General features: G+C 45.8%; 1 protein-coding gene across 2 annotated transcripts in view; it reads right to left on the reverse strand.

The window, feature by feature from the left end:
- LOC144773239 (UDP-glucuronic acid decarboxylase 1) overlaps nt 1-22734 on the reverse strand; it is a 161121-nt gene that overhangs the window by 98556 nt on the left and 39831 nt on the right. For both annotated transcript variants that reach the window (XM_078658145.1, XM_078658144.1), the window contains exons 2-3: nt 1618-1645; nt 198-249 (exon numbers count right to left, since the gene is read on the reverse strand). In XM_078658145.1, the coding sequence (XP_078514271.1) occupies nt 198-249; nt 1618-1645 (80 nt within the window). The remainder of the gene's footprint in view (nt 1-197; nt 250-1617; nt 1646-22734) is intronic.

A 22734-nucleotide genomic window follows, 5' to 3' on the forward strand; every position in this document is an offset into this window, starting at 1 on the left:
GAGATATTAGTGTTATTTGTTACTTCAGTCATTCTCCAAACGGATTTATCAAGATTGAGACACATTTCGGACTGCCACACTAGTAATGGGTTAATTTATCGCTCATGTTTTCTAAACTGATCAATGCTCTTGATAATGCTACGTCAGAGTTCGAAATTACACCGACACTTTGCAAGCCGCAGCTTACTATCACTAACCTCTTCGATTTTCCTTTCTATTCTCTGATCACTGTTTTCTTGTATTGTCTTGCTAGAAGAAGAAAAAATAACATTAAAGTTACACATTGCTTGGCAGTTTCACATGATCGCTGAAAGTCTTGTTCGGAAGACATACCTAAAGAGACATATGGGAAGGTAGCAGACCCGAATACACATTTACAAAACCCACCGTCCGGTCAAACCCTGCTTCTATGCACCTATGCTGCATACCTATGTCAGACTGACCAGAACATAATACCTGCATGTGCTAAATGGCAACAGGACATTTCCAAAATGGGACAGTATTTATTAAATTTGAGGAACAGGGCGGCGCAGCAAGTCACCTTGCTGCGCTGCCTCACAGAGAAATATCAGGAATGTATCATCTATTCAATACAGCGCATTCCTGTCCTTTCCCCCTGCGCTGGCGTCGTTTTGGCGCCAACGCAGGCACTATTGCACCACGGCACAAGAGTGTCTGTGTTGTAGGCTGAATTGCTTTTGAGCAGGAAGGGGCACCTTCCTCCCTAAAAACAATCCTGAGAGGCTGTTTTCTCTTTCTATGTGTGCTGCATTTTGCGAGAAATAAAAATATTTCTTCCGGTTTTACCTCTTCTGGGGAGGCATATCTTTTTGGCGCATTCCCAGGTTTACAAGTCCTTATAAATCTTGGAATGCATTTAAAAAAATGGGAGTTGCGTGGGAACACCTACGGCAACGCCCAACGAATGCCTCTCTCGTGCAGAGTAAGGCAACGCAGCGATTGGTGCTGCGTTCACTTACTCCAGATTTTTCAAGCATACACAAAGTGGCGCTGCATGGCTTCCTAAATCTAACTTGGAGGTTTGCATCGCGCAAGTACCACATTGCGGGATGCAAGCATGACGCACAGCTCTCATAAATACGCCCATGGAGTATTGTTTAGTGCAAACCAGCCCAGTGGCCACTACATCCCCCCTCTCATGTTCTAATTCTTAGAGATATGTAATCATGCATTTTACAAGCGAAGGACTAGAGAAGTGTGCAGCAAACCAACCTAAAATCAGTCCAGGCCACAGAGACATGGCTGAGCCAACACACTTCGCTCACAAGTAACTGCTAAAGAAAATGAAGAGGTAAGAAGCAAAGGCGTGTGGATGAACATATGCATGTGTACTACAAGAGAAGCCTGACGTGCAAAACCACTTTCGACAATCCAATATGGATCAAAGTTGTATTTTACAATAGATTCCAGGCTAAGATCGTTGTGGCTCAGGTGGAAGTTACCTCAAAGTACTCCTCTTCTCTGACATTTTACAAGTTATATTAATTGTCTGAGTCGATTCAGGGATATAAAAGAAATAAGGTAGCAAAAAATATTGCAGAACATAAATGTACAAACAGAAAAACAACAATGAAGCATTAATCAAAGATGTATTACCTCATATTGACAAAGTTTCCCCAAACAGCTGAAAAAGAAAATAAAGAAAAAAATCATTAAAGTGCTATTGATCAACATAAACCAAACTTAAAAAAAACAAAACTATTTTTTCCGCATTTCAAAATGTTAAAATCTTACAAATTCGCTAAGAAAGAGCTAACCACATTTCTACTCAAGCAACATATTTCTGTGGCGTTCCTTGCCACCACAGTAGCCATCTCTTTCAAGTGCAACAAGCACCTAAAGATTCTACATCAACTGCATAGCATGCCTCTCTAGGACCATCCAACCCAATTATTCCCCCAAATCACTTATTCACAATTTAAATATTATGTACTCACTACATGTGTATTACTATTTTAATTACAGCTATTAATTAAAACAAATAGCAATAACTTATTAAATAATCTGTAACATCACCAAGTTGCCAAACTGTTGTATTTATGTCATTTACTACGATCCCACTAGGTAGAACTCAAAAATTCGATGATGAAATCAAGGCAGCAGAATTCGGACTGTGCCAGGAAAGAATAAAGGTAAAAATAAGGGAGATCCAATCGGAGAGAACAACATCTAGTTGGAAAGAGTCACAGAGGTAGGGCATTCACAGGGGAGTAATACAAGAGAAGTCTATATCATATAAACCAGCAGAACATATATTTCTGTGTATTCATATATTCCACACAGGAAACAATGGTCACTCAAGTTGAACGGGTAAGGTATACATATGCAATTCCTTTCTCTGTATAAGCAGGTCCTGAATGCATTTGCTTGTGCGGTTTCCACAGTACTAGTCATTGGCATGCCCAGTGATAGGTTAACATTTATCTATCTTCACCCTTTTAATGTACCATACAGGACACTGTCGTCAGTCAGGAGGTAAGACTGCCCTTGCCGACGCTTGACAAAATTTAACTCTTACGTTACAGGAAAGCTCTTTTCACATACGTGCACAGACCTATTTCACTGCTACCCCTCAAGCAATACCAGATACATCTTAAATCAAATGAAACTAAATGCGCTGTGAAAATGGACTTTCTCGTTGATTATTTCTCACTGAGTAGCTACCATCCACCTTTAAAAACAAGCAAAACAAATTTGCATCCACACTGTAGATTACGTAACAAGAGTGGCTACTCCGCCAAACTGACATTTTTCTTGTAGGCTTCAGGCTAGAAGATTGCTTTCAGAATTGGATGAGTTGCAATGCCCAAACCATACGCAGGTAGCACCATTCTCATAGGCCTTCCTGAAGTGTGTGGCTAGTTTGAAAAACTTTGCCAGGGCTGATTTTATTTACCAGTCTGATCCTGCTCCCATGTACCCAGACACTAACTTAATTAGTTAGACTAGCTTGTTCTTCTAAGCATGAGAAGGCGGTCAGTACCGGTAATGCACTTCGTGTACATCCCTTCTAATCAAATTACAGTCCCTTCGTCATCAACTGGTTATCTCAGTTACCAAACTCCTCCTCTCCAGCCCTATATTTACATACATACCACATTCTAGTTTTTAATCCAAATCCATATATGTATACAATTTTGGGCACCTGCCACTGTGCAAATGGTCATTCTGACATACACAACACACAAAGGCACCCAATTTTTAAAGAGTAGTCACTGCATAAAATTCTGCAAGGGGCTACACACACCTACATCATTCTTGTGAAAAGGTTGCAATGTTTAAAAATCAATGGAACGCTTTTAACTCACCCAAGACTTGTTTTCACCTGAAGTGCATGCAACATTAAAATCCGTCTGGCACAGCATTATTGCGGATTTCGAAATTATCTGCAACTTCACTCAAGATGCAACTGGGTTCTGCATTGACTTATACAACTCACCTCCATCTTTTAAATGGCATCATACGCCATTAAAAGAAAAATACTACTCCTTTCCCAAGGCATGTCAGTCTATTACACTTGAACATAACCAAGAAGCAGGCGTGCAACGCCCATTAGGTTGAAATGGCTTTACGCCCCGCCCCCGTCATCTCTAGTCGCTAGGGCTGTGGAGTGCACAGGCACTTCGTCAGGTCGGGCAGGGGCTGACGACTCCGACTCTGTCACATCCAAAGTACTTTGCAGGTCTTCAAAATACATTTATCAGTTCACGGGTCTTTGTGTGGTTTAACTGCTACCAACCCCCTTGCTGTCCCCACTCTTATTCTGGACTGTTGCTGCTACAGTGGGAGAAATAATGAAATGATCTCATTCACAATACAAACGTTTGCATGTAGCAAATTAATATAAAGTGCCCAGACGTTAATATAAAGTATCTAGCCATTCAAGTATCCAGCCATTGGGCTAGTTTTCCTTTAAGCTCCAAAACAGGAATTGAGCCCTCTGATTGGTATATAATTCATCATTTAAACATGTGCCAACAACACAAATCTCAAAAAGAATATTTCTTTAACTTGGAAGAGTGTCACTTCAGGGGTTACTGTGCAAACCTTTTGCGACCTTTGAGATCCTCACCTGCTTTCCTGGGGGCGCTCTGCTATTCGGCCCACTGTTGTTACTTGGCCCAGCCATCCTATGCCGCTGTGCCCGCGCACCCGCACGCCGCCGCATTTCTAAACCATCGGTGCGGCCGCCGTGTGGGGGTGAAGGCGGGGCACAGGAAACTACCTTCTCCAGCTGCCTTTGCGGGCGGAAGCCGCTTACGGGGGAAGCGCGCCAGGAGGCGCATAAATCATTGCATTAATCCCCGCGTCGCGGGAGCGCACGGGACTGCGCCGGGCTAAGCCCGGGCAAAGGGTGGGCCGTCTGTGGCCATCCGGGGCTGGGCTGGGCCACCTCCCTTGGCTCAGACTCAGACTATCCGGGACACATAAGTAAGAACTATATGCTATATGCATAATTAGAAACTATTATTTCCTGACTACACTTGTTTATTTAGTTGCAGTTTAATTTGTGTTTGCAGGAATTGATCACTATGTCCAGTTTAGGCCGGAAATCGCTGCAGGGAGGTTCTGTCAGAGGCACATTGGATAATTTCATAACGAGGGCCGCCTCAGTGTTAGAACGGGAAATTGCATACACTGAGCGGCGTATATCCTCCGAATGGCAGAACAAACGCTCTTCTCTAGGGGCTATCCAGCTAGTAACTACCCCATCGCATGATGGTATTAGCATAGAACAAGCAAGTGATATAGGTATTCCCCCACAGTTACAAGACCTACCCGAACGACCGGTGAGATCTGGGAAACCCGATGTCACAGATATCAGTATAGAATTACTAACTGAATCCTCCTTTGAGGAACAACCATTAGTGATATCTAGCAAGTCTACTACCAAGAAGATTAATACAACAAAACCATTAGGACCAGGTACTTCCACAAAAAGAAAGCGGGGCGGAAATAAGCAAAAGGGAAGTCGATCAAAAACTTCTAAAGTTGCCATGAGTCCCACTAATCATAAAGGGCCCGCTGAATGTAAAACCGCCCATGAATACTCAACTATACCCTTTCATCAAGATCTAATGAAGAACATAAAGCAATTGATCAAATCTTTATTATTGCCTCTTGTTGAGAGGGTAAAGAGAATGGCGGAGCAACTTGGGTCTATTCAAGACACTGGGACTGCTAACACAAACTTACTGAAAGAGCTGTCAACAAATAGGCATCTCCTGATCCCTTCTGTTCAGGTGACAGCATCTAAACCAACTAACCCGGTAAATAGTGCAAAGCTGTTACCTTCTGACCTTGATAATACTATGGCCACACAGATTTTAAAAACAATTCCTGAATCTAATAAATCTAGGGAAGTAAGAGGCAGTGGGAAATTAAAAAAGATAGACCAGGAATACGTTAACACCGAGAGGAGCTCCCACATGGACACAAAGCTTAAAGGACCTGCTCAGCACATAGATCTCCCACCAGAGGCAGAACCTTGCGTCATCGTACTCACTGGGGTACCAGAGTTGTTAATGGGGAAATTTGAGAGTCATCAAACCCTCAAGTACAAGGCTATGCATTGGCTAAGAGTGAACAGGCCATTACCCCCAAACTTAGATGGCGAGAGTCTACATGTTAGAAGGTTAGGCTGGGTGGGCCGAAGGCCAAAGGATGTACAAGGGGATATCATCATTATAAACTTCAGGGATCATAGGGCGACTTAATCACATCATGAGGGAGGCATATCCACTCGAGATCTCAGTTATTTTTATCCAAAGGCCCTAGTAGGAAACCCCATGCGACCAGAATATCCAAATACCCGGAGTATGGCGGTTCCTATGTTTAACATTGCCACCTCTAACCGCTTCTCTTCACTTTGTGGAATGGAGGGGGTTGATTGACCTTTAAAAGGGATTGACGAGATCGTGAGGGAGCATGAGATATCCATAAATATAGCTGAGGATATAACAAATAAAGAAGAATTCTTATGTGGCCAAGCACAGGAACAGGGAATAGCTTGTACAACTGATCATAGAATGTGCATCCCTATTAGCCAAGGAATTAAATCCTTCTGTAGAAATAGATAGAATTATCAGAGTACAATCATCCCATAATAAGGTTAGAAGTAAAAATAACCCAGACCTGAGAATCCTGAGCTGGAACGTTGCTGGTTTAGAATCTAGATTAGGTGATACTGACTGGCTGCGTATAATATCCTCTCAGGATATAATTATGTTGCAGGAAACATGGGCAACACACGATTTATATATTGAAGGCTTCCATTGTTTTAACTTAGGGGCACCCAAGCCCAACTTTGGAAGAGCAGTTGGGGGGGTTATTCATTGGCATCAGTGTAATGCTAGGTGGGAATTTTAAAATAATACACACAAGTAGCCCTAATTTTCAAGTAATAGAGTTTAAAAGTCAAGTATCTTTTTATTTAATACATTTCTATAACAATGACTTTTACTCTATTCCAAATAAGAATTACATTAGGCTTTTTAAATTTATTTCCAATTTAGAGAAAGTCGGAGATGATGGCATGGGGATTGTTTTGGGTGGGGATTTTAATGCCAAATTATCATTAGATCCAGGAGGTACAGGATTACGACATACTGATTCCCTACTTAAGGAACATATTCTGTACAATGTAATGGATTTAGGTCGACCCTCCTCTAATCAGCTGGTACCGACATTTAGAGGAAGGGACAGTGCCTCTACAATTGATTTTATTTTTATAACTGCGAGGCTTGCAGACTGCCTATTGGGTAAAGAAGTCCTCGTAACTGATTTTGGGGATCATAACCCGCTTACAGTGGTACTAAGACTAGCACAACGTCCTGTGTATATCAGTGCATTAGGGGCGAGGGATTTAGCCCCCACAAATGAAGACTAAAATGGGGGGGGGGGATAGTGGGGCAATAACAAAGATCTTATTAGAAAAACATTCTTTCTAATTGCCTCATGTTTGTCAAATAGAGCATCCTGTTCTAGTATAATTGCAGATTTCATCATACTCTGCTCGGAGATTAGATCTTTATTATCAGTGCCAGTTTGCAAAGAGCGAAAAGATCCAAGGTGGTTTGACCACAACTGTTCAAAGGCGAACAGAAGCTTGCGCATGGCACTAACTGCCAAACCAAGAGTTAACGCTGTATTAGATTAGCTAGGAAGGTTTATAAAACTACTATATCCGAGCGCAAGGGGACCCTTTTGAGTGAACGCTGGGGAGCCTTTGTGGTAATTGCTGGAAGATCGACTGGTAAACATTTTTGGTCTGCAGTGAGAGAGCTACGCAATATGGGCCAGCAGCTAACACCGATCAGCTGCAATATTACTAGTAAATCATGGGAGGATCACTTTTCCAAAATCTATGCATCACCGTTACCCGGTCCCCAGATCAGTATGTCCAGGGCTACTCTGGAAATTTAAAAGTAACATTGATAGAAGTAGAGGATGCTATTACACAGAGTCTTGGCAAGAAGGCCCCTGGACCTGATGGGTTGCCCATAGACATTATACTATGGAAACCGGCTCTCTGGGCCCCAGTTTTATTGAATGTTTTTAATAGTCTCCCAGAAGCTCCCATGCCTGATTCATGGGCAACAAGTGTAATTGTCCCAATATATAAAAAGGGAGGCCGGTCGGAACCGGCCAACTACAGACCGATCTCCCTGTTGGACAATACCTTAAAGATCTTGGGCCGTATTATCTATAATAAGATTTTGGCATGGTCAGAGGAAAGTGGTATTTTATCACCATGTCAACTGGGTTTTAGAAACAGGGTTGGCACAGTAGAACAGTGCCTGAATTTAAATCTAGTTATTAACAAATATAATATTGCCCGTTCTGCCCCCATTTATTTAGCATTTATGGACCTATCGTCCGCATTTGATTTGGTAAATAGGTCCAAACTTTGGTCTATTTTAATAAATTATGGTCTGGACGAATCTTTAGTCCATTTCTTAGCATTCTTGCATACTGACTTCAAGGCACAGGTACGGATAGCTCAAGGTGGGGAATTGTCAGGTGCTATTAAGATAGGAAGGGGAGTTAGACAGGGGTGCGTTTTAGCACCTCTGCTCTTCATCATCTATATCAATGGTTTGAGCGGCCATTTGAAGAATGCAACCTCAGATGTCCCCCTAATTAATGGCAACCCGCTGCCTGTACTCCTCTATGCAGACGATGCGGTCCTAATGGGCCACACTCCGAATGCCTTGCGCTCCTTGGTCCAAAGTTTTGTGGACTATATGGATGGGTTAGACCTATGTGTAAATTATAAAAAAAATAATTTATCATGTCTTGTGGCCCTGGGAAATGCCAACTCAATTCCATACATGTAGGGAGTAACAGACTTACCTCCACCCAGAATTTCCCGTACCTGGGGATGATCTTTGCTGCGAATGGCTCGTGGACTGGGCATGTCACCCACTCCACGAGCAAATTCTCAAAGGTCATTAACTCCATTTTGAGTCTCCCTCGACCAAGAAAAATAGGTGCCACTGAGGCTATTTTAAGGATTTTTAAACTGCAGTGTGTTCCCGTCGCTATTTATGGGGCAGAAATATGGGGTGCGGCAGAGACCTGGTGTATCCAGCAGAAGGAAAACCGGTTTTGCAGAAAGCTGCTGGAAACACCGATCTCCACCTCCCAATATATTTCCCACAGAGAATTATGCTTGCCTTTTATTTGGGATCTTATCAGGGCTCGCCCTGCGCTATTTTGGCATTCAGTCTGGAGGAATGATTCAGCTAACCTGACCCAAGAAATTATAAAAGACTGCCTTGGATGTGAAAGAGGGATGTAGATTGCCCTGGCTTTCGGGGGTGTATACAAGTTTGTGCAGTATTGACAAAGGTGATATTTTTCTGGATCCGGGTACATCTGCACATAAGAATGACCTGAAGAAAGCACGCCACGCACTTTATGATATGGATAGGGTCAGGGAAGAATCCAAGAAAACCACGGTCCTTATTTATATGGGCAGGGAAACACTCAGTCACATTCCGCCGTTATACCTCATGCTGCCAATGACAAACTCTGAACGAAATTTATTGTTTCGATTGAGGTCAGGGTCTGTGAGATTTTTGTTGAATTTTCCTCTAGGTTATCTGTCAATGGGTGATAACACCCTTGCGACGGAGTAAGTGCACAAACGGATTTGCACTTTCTTTTTATTTGTAAATACTATTTAAAATATATCAAATGTTTTTTAATTCCTCTTTTTAAAAAATATAGACCAATCACTATGGGGGAATCTTATCAATTATTGCTCTCCCTGGATAATGAGAAAATAATTTGCCGCACTAGCACTTTCCTGAGGACTTCGGTACGTGCTCGAAAAATAATGGCCAAACCTTGACTATCCTCTATTTAATAACTGGAAATGTTGTCTTATCTGATTCAAATTTGTGTACATGTATTATGTAATATTTTATTACTATTGTATGTACTTTTATGAATTCATGGAATTCGAATAAAGATTCCTGAACTGAACACTTAAGTACACTAAAAATAATATCTGCGTTGACTGACATTGATCAAGATTCACAGTTTTCAATGTAAACTTTGAAACATTCATGCCTGTGAATGAGGATGCTATTAGCAGAGGCACTGGAATTATGTGATTCAAACATTTTTAGAATAGTATTGGATTTTCCATATTTGCCACATGATACTTTGTCTGCTTGAGCAGTAGATTTTGACAAAAAACAGTTTCTAGCTCAAATGGATAAAAATGTACTAAAACATGGCGATACATGTTCCTGTGCTCTGGAAGGCCCTTCACAAAGGTTGAATGTTCATATTTTGAGTTGCTTAATGCTGTATATAGATGTTAAATTGTTATTAGTAAGGTGACATCTTTCAGGAACAGTGTTCCCTTGTGTAAAAATGACAAAATAATGAGGCAATAATATAACAAAATGTGCAGCATTACACCACATAATTTGCCTTTTCTTGATGCATAATTTAGTCAACAGTGCTGCATAATTTAGTTTTCTACTGCCGCATAAATCCAGTGGTTATGGTTAGCAGTGAATCAAGAGGCAAGTCAGTTGTCATGTGAACCCCGCTTAGATTTTTATAATATATGGAGCAATTAAAGTCTATTAAAACATATGGGGGGCGCTAGAGGGCGCACTAGCTAATGGCCGCACTTCAGTGAGGCTCTGGCTGCCTGGCCAGTAACATCCTAAATATATCCTTTTAACCTGCGAGTGACCGCCCAGGATTTGCAGCGCTGGTGGACCTACTTACTCCACGGGTCCTGTCCAATTTTGAGAGAAATCCGAGGTCGGATGCCGGAAATACGCGGCTGTTTGCTTTGACCGGGGAGAGCCGCTGGAGAGAGCTGCCGAGGCACCTGGACGCCGGACCACGCGAGGCCGCGGCTTCCCACGAGGTGGCTAGGCCCCGGAGCTGCGGGGCTCGAATCGATCGAGGTGAGACCTGCTGGAGGCCTATCAGGGGGCGGCGGAGGTGAGTCTCTCCCCCTCTGGGGCCACTGCGGAGTGCTAGGATACTGTGCGCTGCACTGGTGGGCCGCCGAGGTAGCGAGTGATCAGCGCGGCGCCCGACTGGGCCTGCCGAGGAGGTCGGGCATCTACCCGGCCCTGCACCGCGTGGCCCCTGCAGCTGCCCCGGAATCCTGCTGTGATCTGCCTGCATCTGGGAGGGGTGGCCTGTGGAGTGATTGGGGCCTCCCGGAGGACATAGGCATTGGCCGGCTTGTGTCTCCTGAATCCCGCGGTTGGCGCGCTGACCCTCCTCCCGCGCCTAGCGGCCTACCATCACCCCCCGCTGCCATCCCCTGGGCTCTGGACTACGTAGCTTGATACGGCGACTCACCATCTTGCCCGCGGCTGACTCACCGGAGCGGGGGCTCTGCGGAGTGTGGACTCAACCCGTTCACTACTGGCCTGCATCCTCGAGGAGGCAATACCGCCTCAGACGAGACCGCTGCGCGGAGGGCCATCGGGACGCGCAGGCTCCGCCGGGGCCAGTGGACACAGACACTTGCGCCACTCGCCGGACCTAGTGGGCGCTCACAGCAGAGGCGCGATGGGCAAGAATGACAATAAGCAGCCCAAGCTCTCTTTCGAACCTCCGACAACCAAAAAACCACTGCGCAGCATGGCGGGGGCTAGTGGTGCCCCGGGTCCGTCAGGCGTTGACCCTCCCTCTACTCCCTTGGCCCCGGAGCTGAGACTGATGATGGAGGAAATGCGGCAGGGCTTCGCCACGATAGTGGATAAGGTGGACCGCTTATCATCCAGAATGGATGGCATTGCGCAGAAAATAGAGGTCCACGAGGAGCGCTTGACGGAAGCGGAACGGCGCATCTCAACATCGGAGGACACGGCCACTGCCCACGACGCGCGCCTAACTAGAATGGACAATATCCTGAGGGTGATAGCGGCGAAGAACGAGGAGTTGGAGGCGAGGAGCAGGCGCAATAACATCCGCGTCACGGGGGTTCCGGAGTCCACCAACACTGGGCGCATGGAGGACTACGTAGAGCGCATCCTCATCACGGCAGTGGGCAAGGAGGCCTTCTCCAGTCAATTTATTGTCGAGCGGGCGCATCGCTCCCTGGGTCCGGTTCCCAAACCAGGGGCGCAGCCGAGGCCCATCATCGCCCGGCTGCTTAACTACCGTGACCGTGACGCAGCACTGCGCGCAGCCCGTACGAACCGGAACCTGACATGCGACGGTGTGCAGTTCTCCTTGTACCTGGACTTTACGCCCATGGTGCAGGACCAACGGAGGAAATTCTTGGACGTGAAAAAGAAGCTGAGGGACATGCAAGTGGACTACGCGCTCCTGTACCCAGCGCGTCTCAGGGTGACCCATCAGGGCAAACAACATTTTTTTACGAACCCGCAGCAGGCTGAGGACTATGTTCGGAAGCTTCGCAATGCCAGGAGGGACAGGCGGAACGAGGGAGAGGATGAGGCAGACGTGCTCCCTGCTGAGCACGAGGAATCTTGAATGCGCCATCGCGAACATTTGCTTATTGACTCCATGTGATGGACTGTCGGATGGACTTGGACTCTTGTTGCCTGTTACCGTCGGGGAGACCCGGCCCTACCTGCAGAGACGTTGATGACTGATTTGCTGCATTGTGGCCTACTGTTGAGCACCATCTGCTTTCGTGTACTTTGCCCCTATGCTGGAGTTGATCTTGGTCAGGGCAACCCGATGGTGGAGCAGGACCTGGAATATGCAGCGGTTGCACCTTGGACAGTCCTCCTGAACTCATTGGTAACTTTTCTTACATGGAGGGTGGTGATGAGAGTCGCTGACTGGTTGTCTGGGTTTAGCCTGCAGGAATAATACAGGCCGGGCACCACCCCGCCTTCTCTATCTTCTTCGTATGGCACATGCGGGTCGAGAGGAGAGTGGTGGGGTGTTCGGGTGCATTCCTCTAGTGTCACTAGGAGGGGATTCCCCACATGGTTTTTCTACTGTTCTTGCTTGTTGGGCTCGGGGTGGGGGGGAGGGATATGGTACTGGCAAGATTGGGTTGCTTCAGTGGGTGGGGGGTGGAGCGGGTGAACGGGGTTTGAAGGTTGTGCATGGAGGGAGGGGAGGGGTTTGGCTGCTGGGTTGCTAGTTGTTGAAAGTGTAATTGTTGTTGCGGTTGGCGCTCATGACATGTGTGCAGGTACTGGAATTTGTGTGTATGACAGCATGACTGGTTGTATGGAGAGAATGTTCTGGACAGCGGGCAGTTCGGCACTTGGTACATTCAGACTGAGGGCTGGAGCGTTGACCAAAGGCTTCTTTCAGGGATGCGGAGATAACCGTGGGTGATAATGCTTTGACTACTGTCTCAATAATGTCCTGGAATGTCCGTGGCCTTAATGACCCCCGTAAATGCAGGAATGTGATTGCATATTTGGATAGGCACCATGTACAGATAGTGATGCTCCAAGAAACCCACCTTAGCCCAAATAGTGTCCCCAAGTTTGCGAGCAGATGGGCGAGTGTGAGAGAGTTTTCTTCCTATTCCACGTACTCTAGAGGGACTGTTATTTTAATCAATAAACAACTCCCGTTTCAAAAGTTGGGGGTGCGGGCGGATAAGGAAGGGAGGTACATCATCCTTTGGGGGCGGTTGGGCACCGATGTGATAATGCTTGTGAATTGTTACGCGCCTAATGTTGACACTCCTGGTTTCTTTTTGTCGCTGTGGGGTCATGTGTTGGAAACTGAAGTCACGCACATTGTCTGGGGGGGGGGACTTCAATTTGTCGCTATGTCCTATGGTGGATAGATCGGACGGTAGTGCACAATACAACACTAACGCCAGGGATGCCCTCCAGGGTATAATAACAGAGGCTGGACTCGTAGATAGCTGGAGACACACATCCGACGATTAGGGAGGGTACCCATTTCACAGCGCATACACGCTCATGGGCACGGATCGACTACTGCTTTATCTCGAGAGGCCTTGCTGGGGGGGTTGTTCGGGTGAACCATCTGCCTCGCACCTACTCGGACCATTGTCCTGTACTGTCTGTCTTGGAGATGCCGGGGTATGCTAGGGTGAGACCGCCATGGCGGTTCCCTCCTTCAGCCTTGCTGGACCCTGTCTTTCGACATGAACTGGGCGAGGAGATCGAAGCCTTCTTCCCTAGGAACAAAGGATCAGTCGACAAGGTCGAAACAATCTGGGAAGCCTTTAAGGTGACAGTGAGGGGGTTCACGATCTCTAAGAGCTGCGGGATACTGCGGGACATAGTGCGCACATTAACTAAACTTGAATCGGAGCTTAAGGCGCTGGAGGCTGAGATGGTCGGAAATCCCTCCCCTGACCTAGCGGGGGCATTCAGGACTAAATTATCGGCATATGAGGAAGAAGCAGCCAGGGAATTGAAATTCCGGGGCAAATACTGGACGGCTAGGCGCTATTGTGAGGGAGACCGGCCGGGTAGGGTGCTGGCGGCGCTCACGAGGCACCAGCGCTTCGCTACCCATATCCTGGAAATCTCCGACGGGGAGGGCAGGACTCACCAGGATTCTAATGGAATTCGAAATACCTTCCTACAACATTATAAGCGGCTATACTCCACTCAGCAGGTGGGCGATGTGGAGTTCGGTAATTTCCTTGACGACATCGCACTTTGCTGGCTCAGCGACAGCAACAGGGCGTTCTTGGGATGCCCGTTCGAACTGGACGAGATCAGGGAGGCAATTATGTCCCTTAGCAATGGCAAAGCGGCAGGGTTGGACGGTCTACCGGCCGAATTCTATAAGTGCTACATCGACATCATGGCACCTGTCCTGAAAGAGGTCTTTGACGACTCGCTTGAGGTCGGGATACTGCCAGGCTCCATGAGGGAGGTAGCGATCACGTCGCTTTTGAAACCGGGGAAGGATCCGAAGGACACTGATGCCTATCGACCCCTGTCGCTGCTCAACTGCGACGCGAAGATCCTCGCAAAAGTGCTAGCGACTAGGCTGTCCCTCCTTATGACTACTCTGGTGTTGCCGGATCAATCTGGCTTTGTCCCGGGGAGAGCTACTTCCCATAACTTGCGTACGCTGTTCTCCCTGATACCCACCATCTCGCCCGACCTGCCGATCGCTGCTGTGTTTCTGGACGCCACCAAGGCGTTTGATTCGGTGGAGTGGGGTTATCTGCTGCCAATTCTGGACCGAATGGGCTTCCCTCGAATCTTTATAGCCTGGGTGAAACTGCTCTACACCTTACCGGTTGCTAGGGTCGTCATCAATGGAGTGCTTTCGGCACAGATGCCGATCACGAGAGGGACTAGGCAGGGATGCCCCCTGTCGCCCCTGCTATTTGCCCTGGCAATAGAGCCGCTGGCTTGTAGAATACGTCAGTTGCACAAGGCTAGTGCCTTTAACTGTCAGCAGCGTCAGATTAGTATTTCTCTCTATGCAGATGACGTCACTCTGTATGTGCGTCACCCACAAGATCACCTTAACCCGCTTCTGAGGGAATTTGTGGCATTCGGCGGCATATCTGGGGTACACATTAACTGGAAGAAGTCGCAATTCTTCCCCCTCACGGCATCGGTTGCCCGGTTTCCGTTGGATTACCCCCTGGAATGGTGCAGTTCTGACTTAAGGTACTTGGGCATAGAAGTGACGCTCAATAAAGACGACACAATCCGATCCAATTACGGGGTGGCTATCTCGCAATTGGCTGATAACGTAACCCGCTGGCGGGCCCTGCCGCTCTAGATGGCAGGGAGAGCCTCCCTGATCAAGATGGTCGTCCTCCCACGGTTCTTATACCTATTCCAAAACATTCCATACTTCCCGGGGGCCTATTTTTTCAAACGGCTTAGATCTGAGCTGCTTCGCCTTTTCTGGGGTGGTAAGCAACCACGCCTTAGCTGGAAGGTCTTGACGCAGCCATATGATAGGGGAGGATTCGATGTGCCTGACATGGAAATGTACTACCTTAGTGCTCAGGCTCAGCATTCTTATCACTAGGTTAACCCCGCTCCCTTTATGCCACAGGTCGCTGCTGAGGCCTGGATCGTCCACCCGATCCCGCTTAAGGGCATGCTGATGGGACTGGTTGGGGATGTCGAAACGCCTGCCACCACAGTTACCTGTACTGTCGATGCTTGGCGGAGAGTAACTAAACTGCTGAACGCTCCCTTGCTTTATTCCCCAGCGATGCCCCTTGCATACCACCCAAAACTTTCCCTCCTAACGGAAAACGGATTTCGGTCCATGTGCAATCGCGTACACCTTCACACGTGGGGTGACTTATTCCATGATGGAATGTTCCGTACCAAGGAACAGATATTCCGGACTACACCCCCGACGCCCATGGAAGTGTTCTACTATATTAGACTCCGGCAGGGTATGCGAGACATTCTCCCCACCTTCCCGGAGGAACCGGGGACGGTATTGCCATTGCATGTCATGCTCGTGTCGGATGGCAGGCACTTGGTGTCCAAACTGTATGCCGCCTTGCGTGAGCAGCGCCCAGCGGTCCTGCCGAAAGCTCGGACTAACTGGGACGCTGACCTACCAACTGCACTCACAGACGAGCAGTGGAATTATTGCTGCTCGGTCACGGCTAGAGTCTCCTCCAGCTGTCGTCTGAAAATCATTCATTATAAGTTTGTGCAACGATACTATTATACCCCAGTCAGGAAACTGCGGTTTCACCTCGCGGAGGATGATAGGTGCGCTAGATGCCGGGCGGATGGCGCGGATTTCCTCCATCTGGCCTGGGAATGTGGAGCCATACAATCGTACTGGGAGCAGGTACATACTGCGCTCCAAATAATGATCGCTGGCCCCCTACCCATGGAGCCGGTAGTGATGTTGCTAGGGTACACCAAAAATTTGCCCAAGTCAGTTCGCAAATTTGTCGACCTTGCGCTGCTCCTTGCTAAGCGGAGAATAGCTTGCAGATGGGGAAGGGGGAGAGCACCAAAATTTAAGGACTGGCTTGACGACCTCACATACTGCCAGGACCAACATGGCGTTTATGCAGAACTGTTGCCTGCCAGGTGTGCGCCTCGTGACTTTTGGTCCCCCCTGCAGGTGTACTGGCTATCTCAGGCGACACATAGCGACTCCTCTGGAGATGACGAACCGGTCCCGGGCCCGTGAGCGCATAGGTGCTTTACATTGCATTCAACATGCTACTTTACACGTGACGGGAGGTACTTCACACCGCCTGACTTTAGGTGAGAGGACATGACTGGGGAACACACACCGAAATCTTGCTGTTGAAGAAACTGGGAAATTCGGAGGACAATGTGATGTTGCTTCAGGGAGGGGCCTCTCTCACTCTTCCACCACTTGGGATGGGGATGACGGACAGACACACTGGGTATTACGCTTACACGACGCTCCAGATGATACCTGGGAGGGGAGGCACTATGTGCTGCTTCACACTATACTGCACCCCGATAATCCATACATTTGACCTTAGATGAGCTCCTCAGCGAAGACGCATACGCCTGGCGTACGTATGATACACTGATACACATGATAATGCGGCCAGCTACCTGGTCGGTGCGTTGACAATCTAGGGTTGGTGGACTCTGGCGATGCCGGCCCTACATGCCTGCCTTCCCGTCTGAACTGGGAGGGGAGGATGCTGCTTTCCTTATCACGCCCCGGTCCTTGGAGGGGGGGAGGGATCCTAGAATGTTGGCCTCCCGCTGCTGTACATGGAATTATATACCTGTGTTTTATTGTCATTTGGGAAGTTGATACCTCTCTACTGTATGTACCACGATTATTGTTGTACTGGATTGCAGATGCTGTCACTGTCATGACTTTGTACTGAAAGCAACTAATGAAAAGGTTTAATAAAAAAAATAAAAAAAATAAAAGTCTATTAAAACATAAAAGTGACGTTTTTGTAGAGGGCACATCGTAAATTGAGTTGTCTTTTTATGGTACTCTTAAAAAGGACTTCAGAAGACAAGGAGACACAGTGAAATAATGTAATTGCTTAGGGTGAAACACATTTTGTCTAGCAGGTAAACCGTGTTTGAAACCATTATATGTGTAAAAAGGGAGTGCTTAGGAAGTCCCAATTTTTTTTATTATCTACATTTAAATTAACTTAATACAATGTTAGTCCAAATTCTTATTACAATCATGCAACTTCTTCGTTAAGGTCCAGCCAATGCATAACAATTGCTTTGGATGCCAAGTATTATTCCAAATTTAGCTTGATGTAGTAATCATTCAAACACAGAGTTTCTTCTCAAAGATTTCAATAGAATACAGGAGACAAGGCATAATATTTCAAAGCAAACTTCTTTATTCTTTTAAACAAAATCCAACTGCAGCCCAGCCAACACGTTTCGTCCCGAACAGAGACTTCATCAGGAATTAGAAAAATATTTGTTATTCTCTCTTTAAGTTACGCTTTTCTAGATGCAAATATCCCATAAAAATAAAGGTGAAGAGTGAATGCATCCCCAGTGGGACCAGCTACCTTAACCAGAATGGCGACAAATCCCATCTACACGAATCCTTATCGTCCACATTCTCACTCAGTTCAACAGTCCTTAGGTCTGGTGGAAAAACTATACTAGAGAAGGTCGCGACACCTAGGTCTCATCTCTGGCAACAACATTTTCATTATTGGAGTACCTCATGTGAAGCCCAATGCCTAGCAAGACAGGTAATAAACGAGGGACCCATAATTCCAGTGTTAGCTATTTCTACTTTAGTTCATACTCATGATAGGTGTACTCTTCAGTTCCTATTACAGCTGCCAGCCTCTTACACAGAACGTCAAAATGCGTTCGAGAAAAGAAGACAATATGAGGAACTGTCTTTCAAAACATCATAAACATAAAAGATTTAAGAGGCACTAAGTGATGAAACACCAACTTGGGCTTTTACTATATTTTGCGGTTTACCCAATCAGTATGTGGTTTAATGCACTATTGAACCATGAATACAAATCTGTCAAGTTTATAGAATATAGTCTCCCTGCCCTCCGACACAACACCTGAATAAAATTCCCAGTAAGCAAGTAACAGTTACAGCTCCGAAGAAGCCCCATGTCATGTGAAACGACATCAGATAGTCACAGTCAACAATATATTGCATTCTGGGACTTGTTTTTGTTAGTTTTGCATTTCACATTACAAACTGCCTCTGAAATATGCTGAAGTATTTAGGAGGCTGAAAATCCTCGGTGTTCTTTTCATTACAACCAGCACAGCACTTGCAACCAGGTACAGTGATTTTGCATGCAACTTGGATATCCAGGGCTTCAAGTTCATTTATATTATTTGGTTAATATCTGTACTATATACTTGAATGGATTAGTTTTAAAGGATCCATTTATGCAAGACACCTGTGGCAGTCCACTCCACCTTTATTTTGACTGTAAAAATTGGGTAGTACTATACCGAAGCTCAACCTTCATACCATTTCCTTTGGGTATCTTGGTCAAGCAGTCTAAGCCTATCGCAGTCTAGTGGACTTTGAAGGCCAACGATCCACTTCGAACCAAGTACCTGGTGTACTGGTTAGTAAGGAACGCCAGCAAGCTCACATTCAGTATCACTAGGTTGTCCTTACATCTGCGGTCTGCAGATCAATCAAGCTCTGGTCCACACTTCATTTACTGATGGTCCTGCTATGCCTGTTCTCTACGAGAGCTAGCCTTGCAATGATGTCCGTGCTACACCGGTTTGCTATGCAACCTTTAGCTTACAACTCTGCTGTGGCTTTTCAATGTGCAATTGGAAGCTTAGTTGTGTACACTGTTGATCACAATTTACACTAAATTGTTGGGGAGCAATGTGAGTGGGCTTGCAACATGGAATATCATGACTGTCATGTTATTTTTGAGTTCAGCTCCAAATAAACAGGCATTAACTTTCAACTTGCCGTGCCAGAACATTAACTGTTAGGTTACATCATTTGGTGGAGTGTGGCCATTTTATTTTTACTGGGGGTGAATGGTGGGTTTTGGCGTAATAATTTGAAGACCATGCACTACACGATCAGATATGGTTTATATCAGCCACATTTTATTGCCTATAGTGTGTTAAACAAAGCACTGCATGTCCACTCAAGAAACTGCGCAATTTACTGGTAGCAGCAGCTATTTCTTAGCGGATTCCCTCTTACTGTACTGTTTATAGAGATGCAAGTGCGTCGCCGTAGCCTTACTGGCCAATTTTTGGGGCAAGTCAAAAAGAAGTAACAAAATCGCCTCTCCCCCCCTTGCATCAAGTTATTGATATCCTCCACCTCGTCTTTGTTTTTTGATACCGTAGGATCAACAGCAAAGTGATGGATGGAATGCTTAAATTAATCTCTGCCACTAGCGATCTCTCGTGGGCGCATCCCGCACCACCATTTTTCTCCCCTTATGCCACCTCAGTTTGGACCTATCTATATGCAAATCAGCTTTGAAATTGATCCTCACAGGAACAGTCCAGCCTGAGCGGCCAGGCCATGTCCTCTCTGAACCAGTATACAAGCAACCCATAATAGGTTTCGCCCTCAAGAAGGGCTCACCAGCCAGGTATAGCTTGATCCCAGTGACACAGGGAGCACGGGACCCACGTCTAGGCATACCTGTCACACTTAGGGTATCAAAAAACAAAGTGATGGATGGAATGGTTGAATTAATCTCAGCCACTGGCGCTCCCTCGGGGCAGAATCCCAAAGTACCTTTTTCGGCCACCATGCCACTGCAGTTTAAATCCAGCCATATGCAAATCAGCCTTGCCCCTGCTCCTTATGGGAATAGTATAGCCCGAACTGCTAGGCCAGCTTATCCCTGAACCGGAATACAAGCAACCCAGAACAGGTTTCACCAGTGGCTGAGATTAATTCAAGCATTCCATCCATCACTGTTGTGTATACTTTAGCTGGTCCTACTGTGGCCCAGCTTCCAATCTCAGCATTGTTACAGCAGAAGACCTCAAACCTTGTGCCAGATCAATAACGCCCACACAGAGACAAAATAAGTTTAACTTTCCAAAAAAGGAGTTTTTCCTCAGGAAATCGTACCCAACATGTGCTTTTCCTGATGTCCAAGAGCACTTATAGGAGTTACTACCTACAACCCAGATGCAGAGTACACTTTCCCAGCAATAGGTGCGAGACCTTTTATTTTTTTAACCAGGGAGGCCAAATTGGACAGTTATGACATTGTTTATTTTTCCATCATAAATAATATTCCGCACAAGTATCAGGCAAATTTACTCTTCGCCTACCATGATCAGCTTGGGCAATTTGCTTAAGATTAGTTTCTAGCGATTCAAATAATGTAATAAATTGTAACTGGAACTGGTATGTTAAAGGCAACAAGTACATTATAGTTCAACATAAGAGCCAATGTCAATATATTAAATGGGAAAATAATCAATTGTACTAAAAAGCCTGACGCAAGCTATCATTAAATACAGATCTGCTTGGCTTTCGTCCAAGAAGCAGATTACTGTAGAAAAGGCTCTACCAACTTTAGGTACTACATGAACTTCGGAAAACTTTCCAACAAGTCTAACCCTAAAAAGGCTGTGGAAGGGTTGGTGCGATACAGCACACAAGTCATCACAAACAATAGGGTCAGAAGTTTCTTAGTACTACTCTAGGACAGCTGGATTTCACAGAACACAGGAACTATTTCCATAGGAGGAATGGGCAATTGGCTTTCACTACCAATTTAATCTTCTCCATATTTATAAGGCAGGAAGTGGACAGCATGGGGACATTGAGAATCTGGCACATAGAGAGATGAAAGCGTGAGTGAAAGTAGACAAGAGCTGTTGGGGAAAAGTAAGGAGAGAGTTTGGATTTTTAGGGGTGGAATCAAATGTCATCACTTATAAATGGTTTCAACATCCCTCTACACCTCACTTCCTGTACCCCCTCCCAAAGCAGGGGGAAACGTGAGCGGAAGGGTCAGTGAACATTAACAGGAAGCTAGACCTTGCAGGGGCTTGCTGCAGCAGCGGAAGTATAAAAATCGGGTTCAAGCCTACCGATCAAGATCTTCCCAAACATTTTAAAGCCAGTCCCCCACTGGAAAAAAGAGCCAATGTTCAGAAGGAAACATTCCCGCCGCCCTAGAAGCTCGTTGAGCACCAAGGAGCACTGGCTTATAGACGTGCCCCCTCCAAACTGAAACGAAAGAGATCTCTGTGAAGGTCAAACCATATTTTTAGCATCAATCAAAACGTGGCTTCGTGAGCTGCTTCCCCAAAGCGAAGCTAATCACTGCTCAGAAAGCAGGAATACCGTTGTTCCGTGCTACTTAACTGGTGAAGGAGGTTAGAGAGTTAAAAATTCAAACGTATCCTGTGATTACCGGTAGAACAGTAGTGAAGAAGGCGGAATTATGAAGCTGTTATGTCAGCTGAACATGTACAATAATGAGAAGGAGAAGCAAGCTGAAATTAAAGGGCAGACGAATCAAGTGTCAAAAAATGGAACAGGAGACACGACGACAGATAACTCCACAGCAACAGAGCGTAGAGGTCAAGAGAGTTAAAAAAAAAAAAAGTGACCGAAGTGAGGGAAAGGTAAATGAACCCAACCCGAGGCATGCTCAACAGCCTATCAAATAATCAGCTTGCTTCTAACACATTTGAGGAAAGGGAAAACGTTCCCGTTATTCACTTAAGTGACAAAAAAAATAAACTACTTCCGCACAACCAGCATTAAAATAATAAGCTTAATAGTGATTTTTTAAAAGTTGAAAAAAATGCAGGTGAAAAAGAAAAGCAACGTTTTAGCCTGACATAATAGTCTGACTAAAACATTGTACTGTAGATGTGGAGGGCTTCATGCTGAAGAAAGACTCCGTGAGGACTTGGCCTCTGCCATTCTTCTTTTATTACACATTGGGAAGGAAAAGCCAGAGCCTCGCCTATGATGCTGCATCTTCAAATACAAATAAAATAAAGTTGGTGTATGTTGGCGTTGGACCGATAACTGCGATTGCTGTATAGAACATGCTCATTAAGCAACCTTGCTGACCATTCTATGCCAATACTTCAAACTGTCTTTGTTGGAAGGTTTTGCACATTTTTACTCTCAATTGCGATGGGTGATCTTTAGTACTCTTCTTTTCTTTCTGTATGTGCAGCTTTTGCTCCATGTCATCATCCCCATGTCTCGATTTTGCAGTTCTGTGCCTCTATTTTAGAGCCTTGAAGAGTGCTTGGCAAATAAAATAATTACTGCCTATGCATGATAGAGGCTTAAAGAAGATCTCATTTA

This window comes from Lissotriton helveticus, chromosome 8 (genome assembly GCF_964261635.1).
Source record: "Lissotriton helveticus chromosome 8, aLisHel1.1, whole genome shotgun sequence".
Lineage (NCBI taxonomy): Eukaryota > Metazoa > Chordata > Amphibia > Caudata > Salamandridae > Lissotriton > Lissotriton helveticus.